The sequence below is a fragment of the Camellia sinensis genome, chromosome 10, assembly GCF_055761805.1.
Source record: "Camellia sinensis isolate YWXY chromosome 10, ASM5576180v1, whole genome shotgun sequence".
In the NCBI taxonomy this organism is placed as follows: domain Eukaryota; kingdom Viridiplantae; phylum Streptophyta; class Magnoliopsida; order Ericales; family Theaceae; genus Camellia; species Camellia sinensis.
Window position 1 is genome coordinate 118,460,544 of NC_138970.1, and position 15,712 is coordinate 118,476,255.

The 15,712-nt window shown below is 34.8% G+C and overlaps 1 protein-coding gene across 6 annotated transcripts in view; it reads right to left on the minus strand.

Moving 5' to 3' along the window:
• Window positions 1-15,712, minus strand: part of LOC114268316 (endoribonuclease) — a 59,793-nt gene that overhangs the window by 22,096 nt on the left and 21,985 nt on the right. For all 6 annotated transcript variants that reach the window (XM_082892114.1, XM_082892115.1, XM_082892113.1 and 3 more), the window contains 2 exons: window positions 13,284-13,509; window positions 13,167-13,199 (listed from right to left, as the gene is read on the minus strand). In XM_082892114.1, the coding sequence (XP_082748240.1) occupies window positions 13,167-13,199; window positions 13,284-13,509 (259 nt within the window). The remainder of the gene's footprint in view (window positions 1-13,166; window positions 13,200-13,283; window positions 13,510-15,712) is intronic.

A 15,712-nucleotide genomic window follows, 5' to 3' on the forward strand; every position in this document is an offset into this window, starting at 1 on the left:
CTTCTTTGACTTCTAATTTTGATGATGAGCCCAATCAAGAACAAGAGAGAGAAATTTTTCAATCAATCAAAGTCCAATATCTCAAAGTTGATTCCAAAAGTCAATGACAATGATTATCAAGTCAAATTGCCGCCTCATTTGGGAATCTCCAACACCTTTAATGTGCAATACCTTGTGCCTTATTTGTCAGACGATTATTGTATCAACGCTGCTTCTATCATTGTAGATTAGTTTCCTTTGTGGACTTTGTTTGTATTGTACTTTCTATTTTTGGTTTCACTTCTAGTACATTAGTTGTGTTGTGTTTGTCTTCACTTGAGGACAAATTCTTTTGAGTGGGAGAGTATGATGTAAGATATCATGTGATAATTTGTGTTGGGAAATTGTAGCCTATATCTAGTAGAGGCATAACCACTTTGGAACCAACTTTGAGATATTGAACTTTGATTGATTGAGAAATTTCTCTAAATTCTCTCGTGTGATGGTTCTCATATTTATAGAGGGCCATCTTTGTGATAAGAGTGCACTATTTTCAATTTGAATTTCAAATCAAATGATAATGCCGCTTGAATTTGGCGTCATCATATCTGATTAACCGTCCTAATCCTTTCGATTTCATCCCATATGGTGTAATTGTTGTAGGCTCTACAGGTGTCATTGTAGGCTCCACATGTCTTTTAAGTATCTTGAATAACGTCGCTGAGATACGACGACGACGTGTTATTTATGCACTTCAATGGATCAAACGGATCATATTGATCATTTTAGGAAGTGATTACCTACAACATTTCTATCATAGGCTCTATATGTGTCATTGACTAATTGACCGTATTTGAAATTTTAACATAAATTTGGTTGAAATTTATGTACCAACAGTAGTCGACATGTAGGCATGGTTGTTAGAATTGCACTAGTCGCGATTTGATACAAGCTTCATGCTACACAATATGAATCGCACATTCGAATTAGAAATACCTTTGAATCACAAGATTCAATACATGTATCGCACATTATCGCACAATTTAGATGATTCTTGTGATTCCATTTTTATTTTTAACAATAAAAGGCATCATCTTTCTGTTGTTTTTTTCTTTTTTTTTTCCCTTTCCGATCGATTGCCTCAAGGGTTTTCTTTAGATCAAACCCGCAACTCAAACGAGCCTAAGAACAAACCAAATCAAAGCAAAACCACCTCGGATCAGAGTGATGCAGAAGAAGAGAGAACAAATCAACATACCTGTAGGCTGTAATTTATTCTTCACTGTTTGCACCATCTTGTTCGATCGGGCATGTGTCTTGCCTTCACTCTTCTCCTTTTTTTTACCTCTCCTTCTCCCTCTTTTATTTATTTATTTATTATGAATAATAATTTCTTCAAATTCTTTTTGTAGATAGACAAGCATGTATCTAGTAAAAGAGAAAGAGAACAAGTGAACTTGCGTCTATAATTGTGGCTCTTCGTTTTTTTTAACTCTGGCTTTGAGGGCTGTTCAGAATAAATGTGCTTTGACCAAGGCCATAAAGTTGTGCATAGATAAATACATCAAGCAGTGATACCTTTGGTTTAAAGGTGCTACTTTTTGGGTAACACACCATTGGTTAATAGTAGTGCAACCCTGCTGGAATTTGCTCATTAATTAATTTAGAAACTAATAAATACTCAATAACAATTACAAATTAGATTAATAAGCAAATTATTTGTCTAATAAAAACTTCATTATATGTAAACATATATAAATTTTAAATATTTTTTAATGAAAACGTGATTCGTAAGATTCACGATTCGATACGATTCACAATTCAAAATTTTAACAAAACGATTCACGATTTGATTCGCGATTTGACAACTATGCATGTAGAAACTCCTGTAGGAAAATCCACAAGCAGAGCAAGCCGGCTTCAAAGAGTCTTGAGTAAGCATCAAATACCCCTCATGAATATTTGGACCAATATTTAAATCTAATGGTAAATTAGTAAATCATGCATTTAGTCCATACTTAAGAATAGCACAAATATGTTCACCAAATTTCCACAAGAAACATCGAGGATGCACACAAAACTTGAATCAAAGGGGTGTCGATGATGCCAACATGTTTATAGTAATAAAGAACATCCTCAAGGGAACTAGTATTATCAGGTCAAGAAACATGACTAACAAAGTCATGAGATGAATGACCTCAAGTGAACTAACTACATGTGACAACTAAACCGCTCATGCATCATGTATATCTAATTGTTCATGCATTCATGTTATATGTTACGAGCGTGCGTGACTTAGGACTTGTTAGCAATAGGATGAGAAGAAGAAGAAGAAGAAGAAGAAGAAGAAGAAGAAGAAGAAGAAGAAGAAGAAGAAGAAGAAGAAGTTTGAAGAGTTATGTTAGAATTATTTTGTTATGTGTTTTGAGTTAGGAGATGGCTTAGAACTTGATTTGAGAACTATAGGATATGCCTATGCCTTAAGTGAGGAGATTCATGACCTTGGTCTAATAAACTTGACCATTTCATGCTATTTGTTATTATGCTAATTAGGATTAGTAGTAACTAAGTATGATTAGTGAACCCTAATTAAGATTAATTAGGTTAAGTATGATTAGGATAAGATTCGATTATTTATTTATTTATTTAAATATGGATAAGATTCGATTATTTACCTGTAAACTTGATTAATTAAGTCTAAGCGAGGAAATTAGCTAATTAATGATTTTCCATATTTTGCCCCACTCACACACAATAGAACCTCATGTCCTGAATCAAACAAATAAGAGATTTTGCTGGAGCTTCAAGAACAAACGGGAGAGAAGAAGAAGAAAAGAGGGAAAAAGGGAGAAAAGGAAGGGAATCAAGAACTTCAACAAAATTCAAGCCTAGAAATCATAAGAAAATCACTGCAAGGTAAGAAACTCAATCCTCTTCCATAATTTGATATCAAAACCTAACTAAAAATTCATTAGAAACAAGTTTTGAGAAGATTAAACTGAAAGAAAATAGAAAAGTTAGAAGTTAGGAAAAAGTTTGAAGATTTGTTGGAAGAAAACATGTTTTTAGTTGTTTTTAGTATAGATTTGGGTTATATATGGGTTATGCTATGAATTTACACTATTTCGTTATACCTAGAAAAACCTTAGAATTATGTTTCAAGGAATTGAAAGTGATGAAATAAAGAAAAGTTTGAAAAGATATAATTTCTTGATAAAATCTTATCTTTTAATTGTTTTCATCTCAAATTCATTCATACAAACATGTTTTCATTGGTTCTATATCATATATATATGCATATTAGGATGTTATAGAACATGTTTTGGGTCTGGAAATGTAAAAAAATAGGTCTTGGAGGCCAAAACAGTGAAGAACAGCTTCAGCCCAACTTACCCAGTTCTCCCGCATGTGCAGCCAAAAGCACCGCATGTGCGGCACACCCTCCGCACGTGCGGAAATGGCCTTCGCCGTGCGGCCAGCCAACCCAGAAAATATTTTGAGACTACTTTAATTGCACGCACGTCCCCGCACGTGCGGCCAGGGTTCCACATGTGCAGCCCTGTTCCACTGCACGTGCGGATTTCAGGGGCAATGTCCGTTTTGTTTGTTTTTTTATTTATTTATTTATTTTTCCTTCAACCCTCAGGCCTCCTTATACGCGTTTTGAACCAATTTGAAAGTCAAATACACTTAGAAACCAATCTAAATCAAGTCAAAATAAGAAAGAAAAACTAAAGTTAAGTTTAGGAACCAATTTGTTATGTTAATGTTTAGAAAGTTCAATGCTTTGCTCTTATTTTTGTAGGTCAAGTCTTGAAGGAAGTTAAACCCTTGTGCAAGGAGCCAATTGTGAGTAGTGGTGTAGTAAAGTTATGTTTCTTAAAATTATGATTCGAAATGCAAACGTATGGTAAGTTTGTGAAAGCTAAATAATGTTTTGCTATGAATGAACATCATATATTTTTATATCATGTATTAAGATGACATCTTGGAACTTGTTTGTTATTGGGAATCATGCCAATAACCTCGTGCTAACTAAGCTCTTTGCCACCTGCTGTGGCCTCCCGACTCTGATCCGAAGTGCCTTGAGAATGTTTATCGCCATGCATATGCTTGCAAGATGAGTTTTATTACCATGTGCAAATTATACTATGTTTGAAATGAGCTTGTGCTTGGTTTTAAATAAAGTTATCGGTGTTCATTCATTTACCACTTTACTTTATTACTGTTCACTGGGCCTTGGCTCACCCCTCTCCCCTATATGTATGTAGGTGATGGTAAAGATCTAGTTGAGAATGAGAGATCAAGTTAGAAGTCTTTTTCTTTTCTTTTTTCTACTTTTGGGAGATGCGGTTCCATATGAAGATCTTGTATATGAGTTTTGGTTTTTGTTGATCGTATATTTGTAAATGTTGTACTTTCTTTTGAATGTTGAGCTTGTAAATGTCAAAGACAAATAAGTAAAGTTGCTTGTTTTTGTATCATTTGACTTATGCACATGCTCTGGATGGACTCTTGGTAATTAAATGGACAATGTTTTTTCCGCATAAGCTTCAATGTTTTTAGTCCAACCTTGTCTTGTCTTGCTAGGCCTTTGGAAGTTAGACACTACTGGCCGATCATAACTACTATTTGGTTTGAGGCGGGATGGGGCCGTGACACTACATCAAGCTAAGAATTAGAAACAACAAACTTGGGGATGAGTGTAGACTCACAAGAAGCTTCACCATCTATATAGTCAATGACTATATCATTATGCACAGTTACCATTACATTAGGGGATGAATCACCAATTGGATTATGGGAAGGTGCAACAACAGTTGTACGAGTGACCTACTAGAAACTGACTTTAAGAGGCGAGCCTTTCCAATGATATAATGTTCAACCTCTAAAGCATCTTCATATCCATCTCGTAAAGTACAATAAGAGGTCACCATCGCATTACAAAGTTCAAGTCTCAACCCCAGTAGAAATTGAACAACAAATACTAAGGCGACGTTTGATTGCCAGATTATTTTTTATAGAATTAGATACGATGTGATTATTTATAGCATTATCAAGCATAAGTTATCCCCCGGGAATATATGGGAAGAAGGATTGGATATATGACAAGATTATGGGGGAAAACTTATGATAAAATAAAAAGATATAATTATTTTTCCCATTGGATGAGGGAAAAAAATTATCCAGAGAGGCCTAATCCTTCTAATACCACAATACCTACAGTTTTATTTAATCGCTCCCCTTAACAACAACAACAAAAAAAGCACTATTTAATCCTCCATATCAATACTATACTAAATTATCCAGAGTTTAATACCATGCAAAACAAATGCCAGATTGGACTATCCGATGGGACCCAAATGTTCCCCACCTCCAATCCCTTCCTTCTTATCCCGCAATCAAACATCAGACTAACAATCCAATGGGCTCCACATGTTCCCCCACTTTCAATCCCATCATTAGTGAGGCAATCAAACATGCCCTAAGGGTTTAGTATTAATGTCCCATATTTCCCTAAAAAATTCAAATGTTCAAACCAAACAGGGACGCTTAACGTTTGTTGCCTAAGATCATGCCATTGACTATAAAATTGATATTTGTAAGAACAAGGGACATATTTTCTTTTCAATATTTGTGTGATTTCATCCAATAGAGGGATATGTGGCCTATCCAAATAGACTCAATTCCACTATATTTTCTTGCCAAAATTGCCTAGCAAACCCTCTCAATTTCATTGTGACAAATTCTATGCAATCTAAACCATGCCAATCAAAAAATAATCCTCTAAATTATTTAACTAAGATAAGAATTCACAAGGGCTTGAAGTACCATCAAAATTGTGGGATGCGTACATCCCATGGATGAGGAACTCTAATTGGACTGACAATAGAAGAACACAATAACTTGGGATCACAATTCCAAAACAACTCTCAATACCAATATTCAATAGTTAATAATCAATACTCAGCCAAAGTTGCACCTAAAATTATTACATAAAGCCATATATTTAGGTAAGGATATCCAGAAATAAGGAAACTACAGAATTGAAAATTACTGTTGAAGAAATAAAATTTTATTATATCATAGTTCCTAATTATATTAAATTCATATATTCTTCAACTTATAGTCATTCAATGCCTTTTTAATCCCCACCACTAGGTCTACAACATGTTGCACATTGCACAGGTGCTAACTCCTTTGGTAGATCCTCTGATACAACATCAAAAAACTCAGGCAACAATTTAAGAACTTCTATAGGCACATTTTAGGCTGTTAAAGTTGTTGGATTTTGCACCTTTTTTTACCACTGCAACATATATAATTCCACTTTCTTTTCTTTATTTCCAAATTGCTTCCTTGCAAGGATGTGTAGTGACTTGCTTTGATTCTCAACAGACTTTTGAAACTTGGTTCGATGAGCAACTTTCTTTGGCCTTCCTCTAGATGCTTCTTCATAGCTTTCGTACTAAAGGATTTCAAGGTGATCACAACATCGTTAAACTCACAAGAGTATGTCTTTTCTATCCCATCATGTTGCACACCTCGATCATATAAGCAAGGACAACTAAGATCATTTATAACAATACAATGCAAAACAAGCACGCACCAATTTTGCATTACATATCAGTGTTGTCAAATTGTGATTCGAATCGTGAATCATAATATTTACTTTATTTAACATAATATATAATTTATATATATACACGTATAAAAATACACATATAGTGTTTAAAATGAAATAACTATCAATATAACTAAAATGTACATATATACATGTAAAACTCTATATATCAATATTTAGTTGATCTCTTCTTTTATTTTGCAAAAATGACCCCATTCGAATCACAATGGATCATAATGAATCGCAATCAAATTGTAAGATTCACTCAATTTAAGATTTGACTGCACGAATCGATCGTTTTGCTTGAAACTCATATTGAATTGGGCCTAGGGATGTGCTCCCTCCAAGTCTCAGCTTCAATACTCACTAGCTGCAATAAGATTCTTGGGGCCAGTCCATATAGGGCGTTTGCTCTGGCTTTAAATGGGGCTTCCACAAGTGGGCTGTGGGATTGGTCCTCCGGGATTAGTCGAAGTGCACGTAAGTCGGCCCAGACCCCCGCTTATCAAATTTTTTTTCATATGAATCAAATCGTGAATCGTAAGATTCTAACCATCATGTTACAAATATTTAATTTTATGTTTTAATATTTATTTTGATTATAAGTTAATTAGGAATTTTGTTACTTGGTATCTTATTTTGTTGGGGATGAAGTTTTCAAATAATATTACAATTTAGTTTCCTATTTTGATTAGTGTTTTTAGCTTATAAATAAGATGCTTTGGCATTGTATTAGACAGATTTTGGATTAATAATATCAAGTCTGTGGCCATTGTAAACCACCGCTCGAGCGAAGCCATGAACCGCTCTTGCGGTCATCATCCCAACTCCCAGCATCTGTGCTCTATACAACAGAGCTACTTGTCCAATGTGCCATTTGGGCTACCCAACTTACAACTCTGTCATACACCATATATTTCTAGATAAAAATAGTCTTCTACATTAAGTGTTGCCTACATGAATTGTATAATTTGTTATGTTATGTTTCCCATTTGTATCTCTCATATGCTTCTTTGATATGAAATGAATTAAGATTTAGAGGTACAAGATGAAGAATTTTCTTTTGGGCCTTAAAAGCTTACACATTTGTATTTTCTTAATCAAGGTGCTTAATAGTCTAATTTTATTGACATTCAAATATATTATGTTAAAACTTAACCAAGATTTGTAATAATTAAACGCGATTAATCAAGATTAGTTAAGCTTAATCATACTAAATTAGCTTGAGTAACATTAGAGACTTAACATTCATTCATTCATTAAGCTAATTACATGATTAGTTGGGTTGAAGTAGGCATCCACCTCAATTATAACCATGCCACCTCCTACTTGGAGGACAGACATCTAAAATAGAGATAATTGTCTCTCTATAGAAAATAAGAGAAAAGTAGGAAAAGAGAGAAAATCTGCTGGGGGAAAGAAGAGCGAAAGAAAAAAGAAGGGGAATGCTAGATTTCTTAACTTAGGTTTATTTTTAGCTTGGTTCAATGAAAAATTCATGCTCTGACATCTCATTATGATCCTTCAATTGGTCAAATTTGAATTGAAAATGGATTTGGGAAGAAAAGATTAAAGAAAACAAGTTTGGAGAATTTTTTCATTCAGATTCAAGCTATTGATTTGAAAAGTCAAAATTTTTTGCATGAAAATGGAATTCATGGAGTTGCCTCTATTTTCTATGACCATAGAATGTCAAATCTCATGTTTTTAGTCCTCACAATTATAATTTCTGAACTTGCAATAGCTTAGAGCTCAAGAAAAAAAGGGTTGAGACTTTTTTTTTGATAAATAATAAATCAAATTTTATTAAGAAGAAAAAAGGGTTAAGACTTGGAACCAGAAGACCACCACTCGAGCGGCCCCGAGACCCCACTTGAGCGGCCAAGTCCTGTGTCACCCGACCAAGGAATGAAAACCACCGCTCGAGTGGAATCAAGAGAAAATCTGCATTTTCCTCATTTCACCTGTTTTAACCTCGTAGGACCATTTCTAACTTTGTTTTAAGACTACAAAGGGGCTCCAATCAAGACTTGAAGCCTTGGCATACCTAGAATAACTTGAGCAAAGAAAAGACTTCACCTATCAAGTTTGTTGTCATAATTTCTCACATGTCTAAATTACGTATCAATGAGTGATGTCTCTTATGCTTTTGTAGGCTGATAAATTTCATGGACAAACCTACTTTAAAGAGTTCAAGGTTAGTAGTGTTTTATCAAAGCTATGTTTTGAACTTCTATTTTAGAGCTCAAACTATGTTATGTTGTGAACTATGTCAAAACATTTCATATGAATGGATATCCCATGCTATTCACGTTTGAAAGTATGAATGACATCTTCGGTTAGTCCCAACTACTAGGCGGCAGTAAATATATTAGTAGCATATGTTCAGATATCTTTACCACATGGTTGTGGGTTTGTTTAATAGGTAGTAGAGCCAATTATTCCTTTGCTTCGTTTAGATGGATATACATTATCCTGTTTTTATTGGGCCTCGGCTCATCCTTTTCTCCTACATGTATGTTGGTGAAAAAGGTGATTAAGGCTTCGTACCCCAGCATTGTATATATGTATATATGATGTAGAGATCTATATGTTTTAATCTTACCAATAGAGAAATGTGTTGTTGATTGAGGCCAAAATGTGTTCCGTTGAGGCCGTTAATTGATATTTCTTAACCCTTCTCTTAATATAACTCGGTACACGTTGGACGTGTCTAAGGTGCGAAATTGGTAAAAAATGTGGAGTTTGGTCATGGAGTCACTCACCGGACATGCGGAGGACCATTCCCGCACGAGTGGGCTGCCCTTTGTTGAAAAGCCATTCTTCACTGGAGTAATCTGCACACACGGAGGGTTTTTCCCGCACGTGCGGCCCATCTCGAGATACGTGCACGACTTCCAAGTGATCTGTTTTGCTGAGGGAGTATAAGAGGAGGAAAGAAAAGTTGTTTTAGGGTTCGAACATTTTTGTAAAGACCAAGAAGAGGCTAGGGTTTTGAAGCTTTTGGACTTAAAGGTTTGGAGTGCTCCCATGGCAGTTTCACCCTCAACTTCGTCTTCTCAATCCTCCATGAGCGGTTAGTTTTTCCCCTTTTCTAGGGTTTTGATGAAACCCTAACCAAGTAAATAGGTTTTTCTTAGGTTTTGATTTGTGTAATGATTTGAACAAGTTGCATGAATGTTTTAGAAGATTTTTAATGCATTTCTATTATTTTCTTTATAGTGTTCTTCTCTCTGTAATTGTTGAATGCTTTCCATACAACCGTTTTCTTTTTGTTCATGTTCAAAGTATGAGACAGTCATGCTACGAAAAATGAGTCATGTTGCCATCCTAGTTTAGAGCGAACGACTCATACTACTTGGGATGATTCGTGCCTGTACGCTGAACGCGACAATCCTCTTGATCAATGTTTGAAGCTTGTAGTTGTGAAGCATTGGGTAGTTCAAACCATAGGGAATTAATTTCCAATTTCAAACCCTATTTGTGTAACTAGTAGTGGATTCATTGCCCTAGGATTTTTCCGCAATTAATTTCTCAACCCTAATATTTATTGTTAATTGAATTTCTAATTTTCCTTCTTATTCTCATTTCAACATAATTCTTATCAACTATTTTCATCAAAATTAATTTAGGAATCTTGCAATTAAAATTAGGCTAGGTTTGGCATCCCCTAAAAAAGTCAAAAAGCCAAAAAGTCAATATCCTAGTTAAATCACATCATCTTATTTAAGTCACATCACCTCTCTACCACATCACTTCAAACCCAACCCATATTTCATAAAAAATCAAAAAGTGCACTTATTTAAATCATCCCAAACAACCCCTAGTTTAATTTCACAATTGTCTTTGAGGATTGTTACATGAACTTGCCATTATTCTATAGAATTTATGTATAGTTTAGTCTTTATTTTTTACGAATTTCTAGTTTTCCTTTTTAATTCTCATTTCAACATAATTCTCATCAACTATTTTCATCAAAATTAATTTAGGAATCATGCAATTAAAGTTACTTCAATTTCACAATTGTCTCTGAGGATCGTTACCTGAACTTGCCATTACTCTACGGAATTTATGTATAGTTTAGTCTTTATTTTTTGTGTGCTAAACGACCCACCAATTGTCAAGATATTTGTGTGTAGTTGGTTTTGAAAGACAAGATGTACTTTTCTCTTGTTTGATTTGTATGCCTTTTGTAACTAAGCCAGGATATTGTAACAGAAAATAGTGAAGTGTTTTTCATTTCAATTACTTATGCACTACTCAGAATGAATGTTGTAGAATAAATAATGAATACCCAAACAAAAAAATTTACCCCAAATTCTACAGGGTATCACATGGTTGTTCAATTAGACCTTTGGTAGTCTATGACTACTAACCAGTCACTACTTTATTTCAGTTGAGGTAGGATGTAGTGCCCACCATTTTCCCAGATTTGCCAACCTAACGTGCCTTTGCATGTGTTCCCCATACACCCACACCTTTCCTTTTCACAAGTAAACCTCCACAACCAGTTCCCTAACAAAGCTTGGTTGAAATTACAAGCCACTGAATCCCCTCCTGAAGAGGAGAGCGCACTGATTCCCAGTTGACTGATCAATACTTGAACTCATCACCTATACCACCCCAAAGGAAATCTCTTTGTAGCGTCTCCAACCTCTTGCCAACAGAGACGGAATGGTGAACAACAACATAAAGCGGGTAGGCAAGTGGAATAAGGTACTATCAATCAGCGCCAATCTAGCACCTTTGGATAAGTATTGTCTCTTCCATCCAGCCAATCTCCTATAAAATCTATCAACAAACAAAACCCACATTGATTTTTCCTTAAAAGTAGGTCTCAGAGGTAACCCCAGATAAGTAGATGGCATCAACTCCACCTTACATCCCAGAATATCCACTCCACATTCGGCACATCACTATCTGAAATCAAGCTAGTCTTCTGTTAAAATTTATCACCTACTTCACCCACTTAAACCTACTCCACTAAACCTAACCCACTACACCCACTTAAACCTACTCCACTAAACCTAACCCACTACACCACTACCACCTCACCTACTCCACTAAACCTAACCCACTACACCACTACCACCTCCACTTCACCTACTTCTTACCTACTACACACTCACCCTCTTCTATATATAGGAATCATGAATCATTGTAATAAAAACAACAAACAATATATCAATCAATAATACAATTCTCTATTTCTCTTTATACATTAAATTTCTACATCTTCCCCAACATTACCTTCAAACCCAAAACAGCATAGCACACAAAGTTTACCTTCAAAAAACAGCCTGTGTTTGCATCACTCGACACAGTTTAAGTTTTAGATGGCCTTTTAATAACTATATGTGCTTGGGTGCATGAAATTCCCCCCCCCCCCCCCCCCGCGCGATTATATAATATTCTGTAATATTACAGAAAAAAAAAAAAAAAAGGTCTAGCATTCCTAGCTAATCTCGTGGGATTTGTCAACTACAAGAATCTCTCCTTATGTCCATATCCTCCTATGTTGTATACTTACATTCTTTTGGTGCATGTATATGTACATATTGGTCTATGCTTTCATGAGTTTGATTCATATTTCAAATGAAGCTAAATTGGTATAATTTTTAGGGACGAGAACAAAAAAATGCTATTCTTCTGAGGTATTTGATCAATTAAAACATCAATAGCCTTTGTCTTCCACCAACAAAACTTCAAATGATCGATAGCATTTAATAAAGCACCAACTGGATAAGTTTAAATAAAAAGAAAATGCACCTCAGTAGTTAATTTTGGAGCATATGAAGCATAGTGAACAATTAATAGACAATGAAGAAAACAATGACTATCATATGTAATAGGATAAGAATAATTAATGGTTATGGCATAATTACATGAGAAAAGAAAAGTAAATGAATTTGAACGAAGAAATCGCAATTATGAGGTCATGTAATTCATTCAACTTGTGCAATCTATGTCAAAAATAAAACTATAACTGGGTCTAAAAGTAAGATATAACTAGCAAAACACAGCCATAATAGTGATTTTTAGAGGGATTGGGTATCCCCCTTACTCTTTATATTTATAAAAATATATACATATATAAAAAAAAGAAGTTATTACCTACCATTCGTGTTCGGCTAGTGATCAATTTTAGAGGATTTTGTGTGGTTTCTACTGTGCTATGGGTAATTTGATTGGAAAAGAATTCTTGTGAATTCAATAATTTTTTTAGAATCTAAAGATTTAGAAAATTTGTGGGAGAAGTTTGTTTCTTGACCAATTTTTTAGTGTCATTATCTCCTTTATTTCAAAGAGATTCTCCAATTTTTTTTAAGTTATTATTAGTGATTGGAGAGCAATTTGTGACTTGTAGCTTTTGTTTTTTTTTTTTGGACGATTGGGAGGATTTATTGCCCTCCTTTGCACTTTTTTTGTACTTTTTCCCTAACTACATACTATCTTAATATAATTTCTTTGACGCTGATCAATAAAAAAAAGAATTGCATAGAAAGAAATTACATAAATACATGAAATCAAATAAAATAAAAGATGCAACCATATGTTATACCTTTACAATGATGGCCACAATTCCTTTTCTTATCTGCTTGGAACAGAACAGGCATGTCAGCCAATATAGCAAACCTAAGTGGTGAACACATTGTCATTCTTCATATACAGAACTTACCATTTCTTGAAGGAGAAATGACTGATCTTGCTTCCATAAATATGCCAGAGAAATGAGCCCTAACCTCGAACATACACTTTCCACCCGTAATCTTTGATAATCAGATGCAATCGCGCCAGAAGATACTGCTGTGATCGAGGGTATTTGTCGTTTTACTTCGTTTAACAAGATGAACAAATCTTCAACTTCATCACCAGCAGTCATAGTGTAGCTCAGGTTATGATGCCTATGAAATTCACATTAACAATTAGAAAGCCAATTTTTTTTCCTTGATAAATAACAATTAGAAAGCCAAATTATGCTTTGAATATGTTGAATCATACTATTAGGAAAGTTTACTTCAAAGAAATCCATGTTTGATGACTATCAGAACTTCAATTCGGCTCAAGTTCAATTTCGTAAGATTCGGGTCAGAAAACATTTGAATTTACATACTAAAAACAACAAATGGATGTGTTAATGCTTGTACAAATAAATACCTCATTTATATGTTTGTAGCTGTATCCCAAGGACATTCCTTGAAGATTGGTGATTTTAGGCCAATTTGCTTAGTCACCTTTTTGTACAAGATTTTGGAAAAAGTTTTATCAAGGAGGCTGACTGTAGTTTTGGGAGATACCATTTCTGCTTCTCAAGGGGTTTTTGTAGAGTGACAACAAATTTCTAATGTGGCCTTGATAGCAAATGAGATGATGGAAGGATATAGACACATTTTGGACGTGGCTTTGACAACAAATGAGGTGTTGGAAGGATATAGAAGAACAATAAGGAAGGCATTCTCTTTAAGGTGGATTTTGAAAAGGTATACAATCATATGGAGTGAGGACTTTTTAATTTCGTAATGCAAAAGAAATGATTTGAAGATAGAAGGAGAAAGAGGGTTCATAGTTGTCTGTCCACTTGTAATTTATCAAATATTTATTAATGGTAAGGCGAACAGTGTCCTTAAGGTCTCAGGCAAGGTGACCCACTATCACCTTTCGGTTCACCTAAGAACTATCGATGTTTTGTGTAGGATCAAACTGACTTATGAGCTTGAGTGTCACGACCCATTGAGTTGCCTACACAAAATTCCCACTAGAGAAGGGCTAGAACATTGGAGGCTAACGAAAGAATCCGAAACATCCCGAAAGGCTTGAGAGAATCCAAGAATATTATATATAATTCTAAAACTTGTATAGAACACTCTAAACTAGATTCTAGATAGTTCTAGGAAGGTGAGCGGAAGGCTCCATAAGGATTCCACACACCATACTAATTGTATATTCTAGAATAATCGTAGAAGGCTATGATGCCTATATAAAGGGGAGGCATCATTCAGACAAACCATCCAAAGGGAGTGTAAAATTCCTTGTGTATGCAAAGCTTTCCTATCTCTCTTCCAAGTAGGCTGACTTAGGTGCAAACCAAGCAAGTTAACAAGCATCTAAGGCCACATGATTGGCTTGGAAAAACCAAGGTCGTGACAATAAAGTAAACATGAACAAAAGCACTTTAGTGGGAAACAACTTCCAACAGGGCAGATTGCAAAGGTTGGCCTAACTATTAGGAATGCTTCATTGAGTCCTTGTCCCTGAAATACTTGGGGTTACCTTTGGGAAATCCTAGGTGAGAAAATTTTAGAAATTTTTGTTACTGAGAAAATAGAAAAGAAATTGGAAAGGGCATTGATATCTAGGGGAGGATGATTACCTCGCTTCAGTCATTATATGATTTGATCTAGTATACCTATTTACTATTTACCTCTATTTAGAGTTTCGGTGAGGGTAGCCAATAAGATTGAAAAAAATCAAAGAGTTTTTGTGGGAAGGTAGTGAAGAGGGGAAGAAAGAACATTTGATTGGTAGGGATTTGGTTTTTTTTTCGAAGAACAAGAGGATCTTCATGTGAGAAATATTGTTGCTAAGGATAAGGCTTTGCCTCTAGTTCAAAAAAAAAAAAAAAAGAAAAAAAGAAAAAAAAGAATAAGGCTTTGCTTGGAAAGTGGTTATAAAGATTTCAATATGAGTGTGAACCCTTGTGCTACTAATTCTATTATGTTAGTAAGAATAGGTATAGGACCCTAAGGGATGGATTCTCATGTGGTTACTTGGGATAATTCTTATGAAAGTACATTTCTTTCTTACTTTTCTCAAATTTTTCATTGTCATGGGAAATGGAGATAACATGTGCTTTTGCAAAGATGTTTGGATAGGGGGAGGCTTCTTTAGATCATTTGTTCCCTCAATTATATGTTCTTGACATGTCTCTATTGTTTTGATGGCATAATCGTATTTGGCCTATCTCTTGAAATTTCAATTTCTTCAGAAATCTTAACGATTGTCAGCCTAATGAATTGGTTTCACCATTATCTATCCTTGCCGGTGTTTCTTTGAGGCGTATTTATAAAAGTTTGTGGACTATTCTTTTGATGGCATCTTCTTACTTGG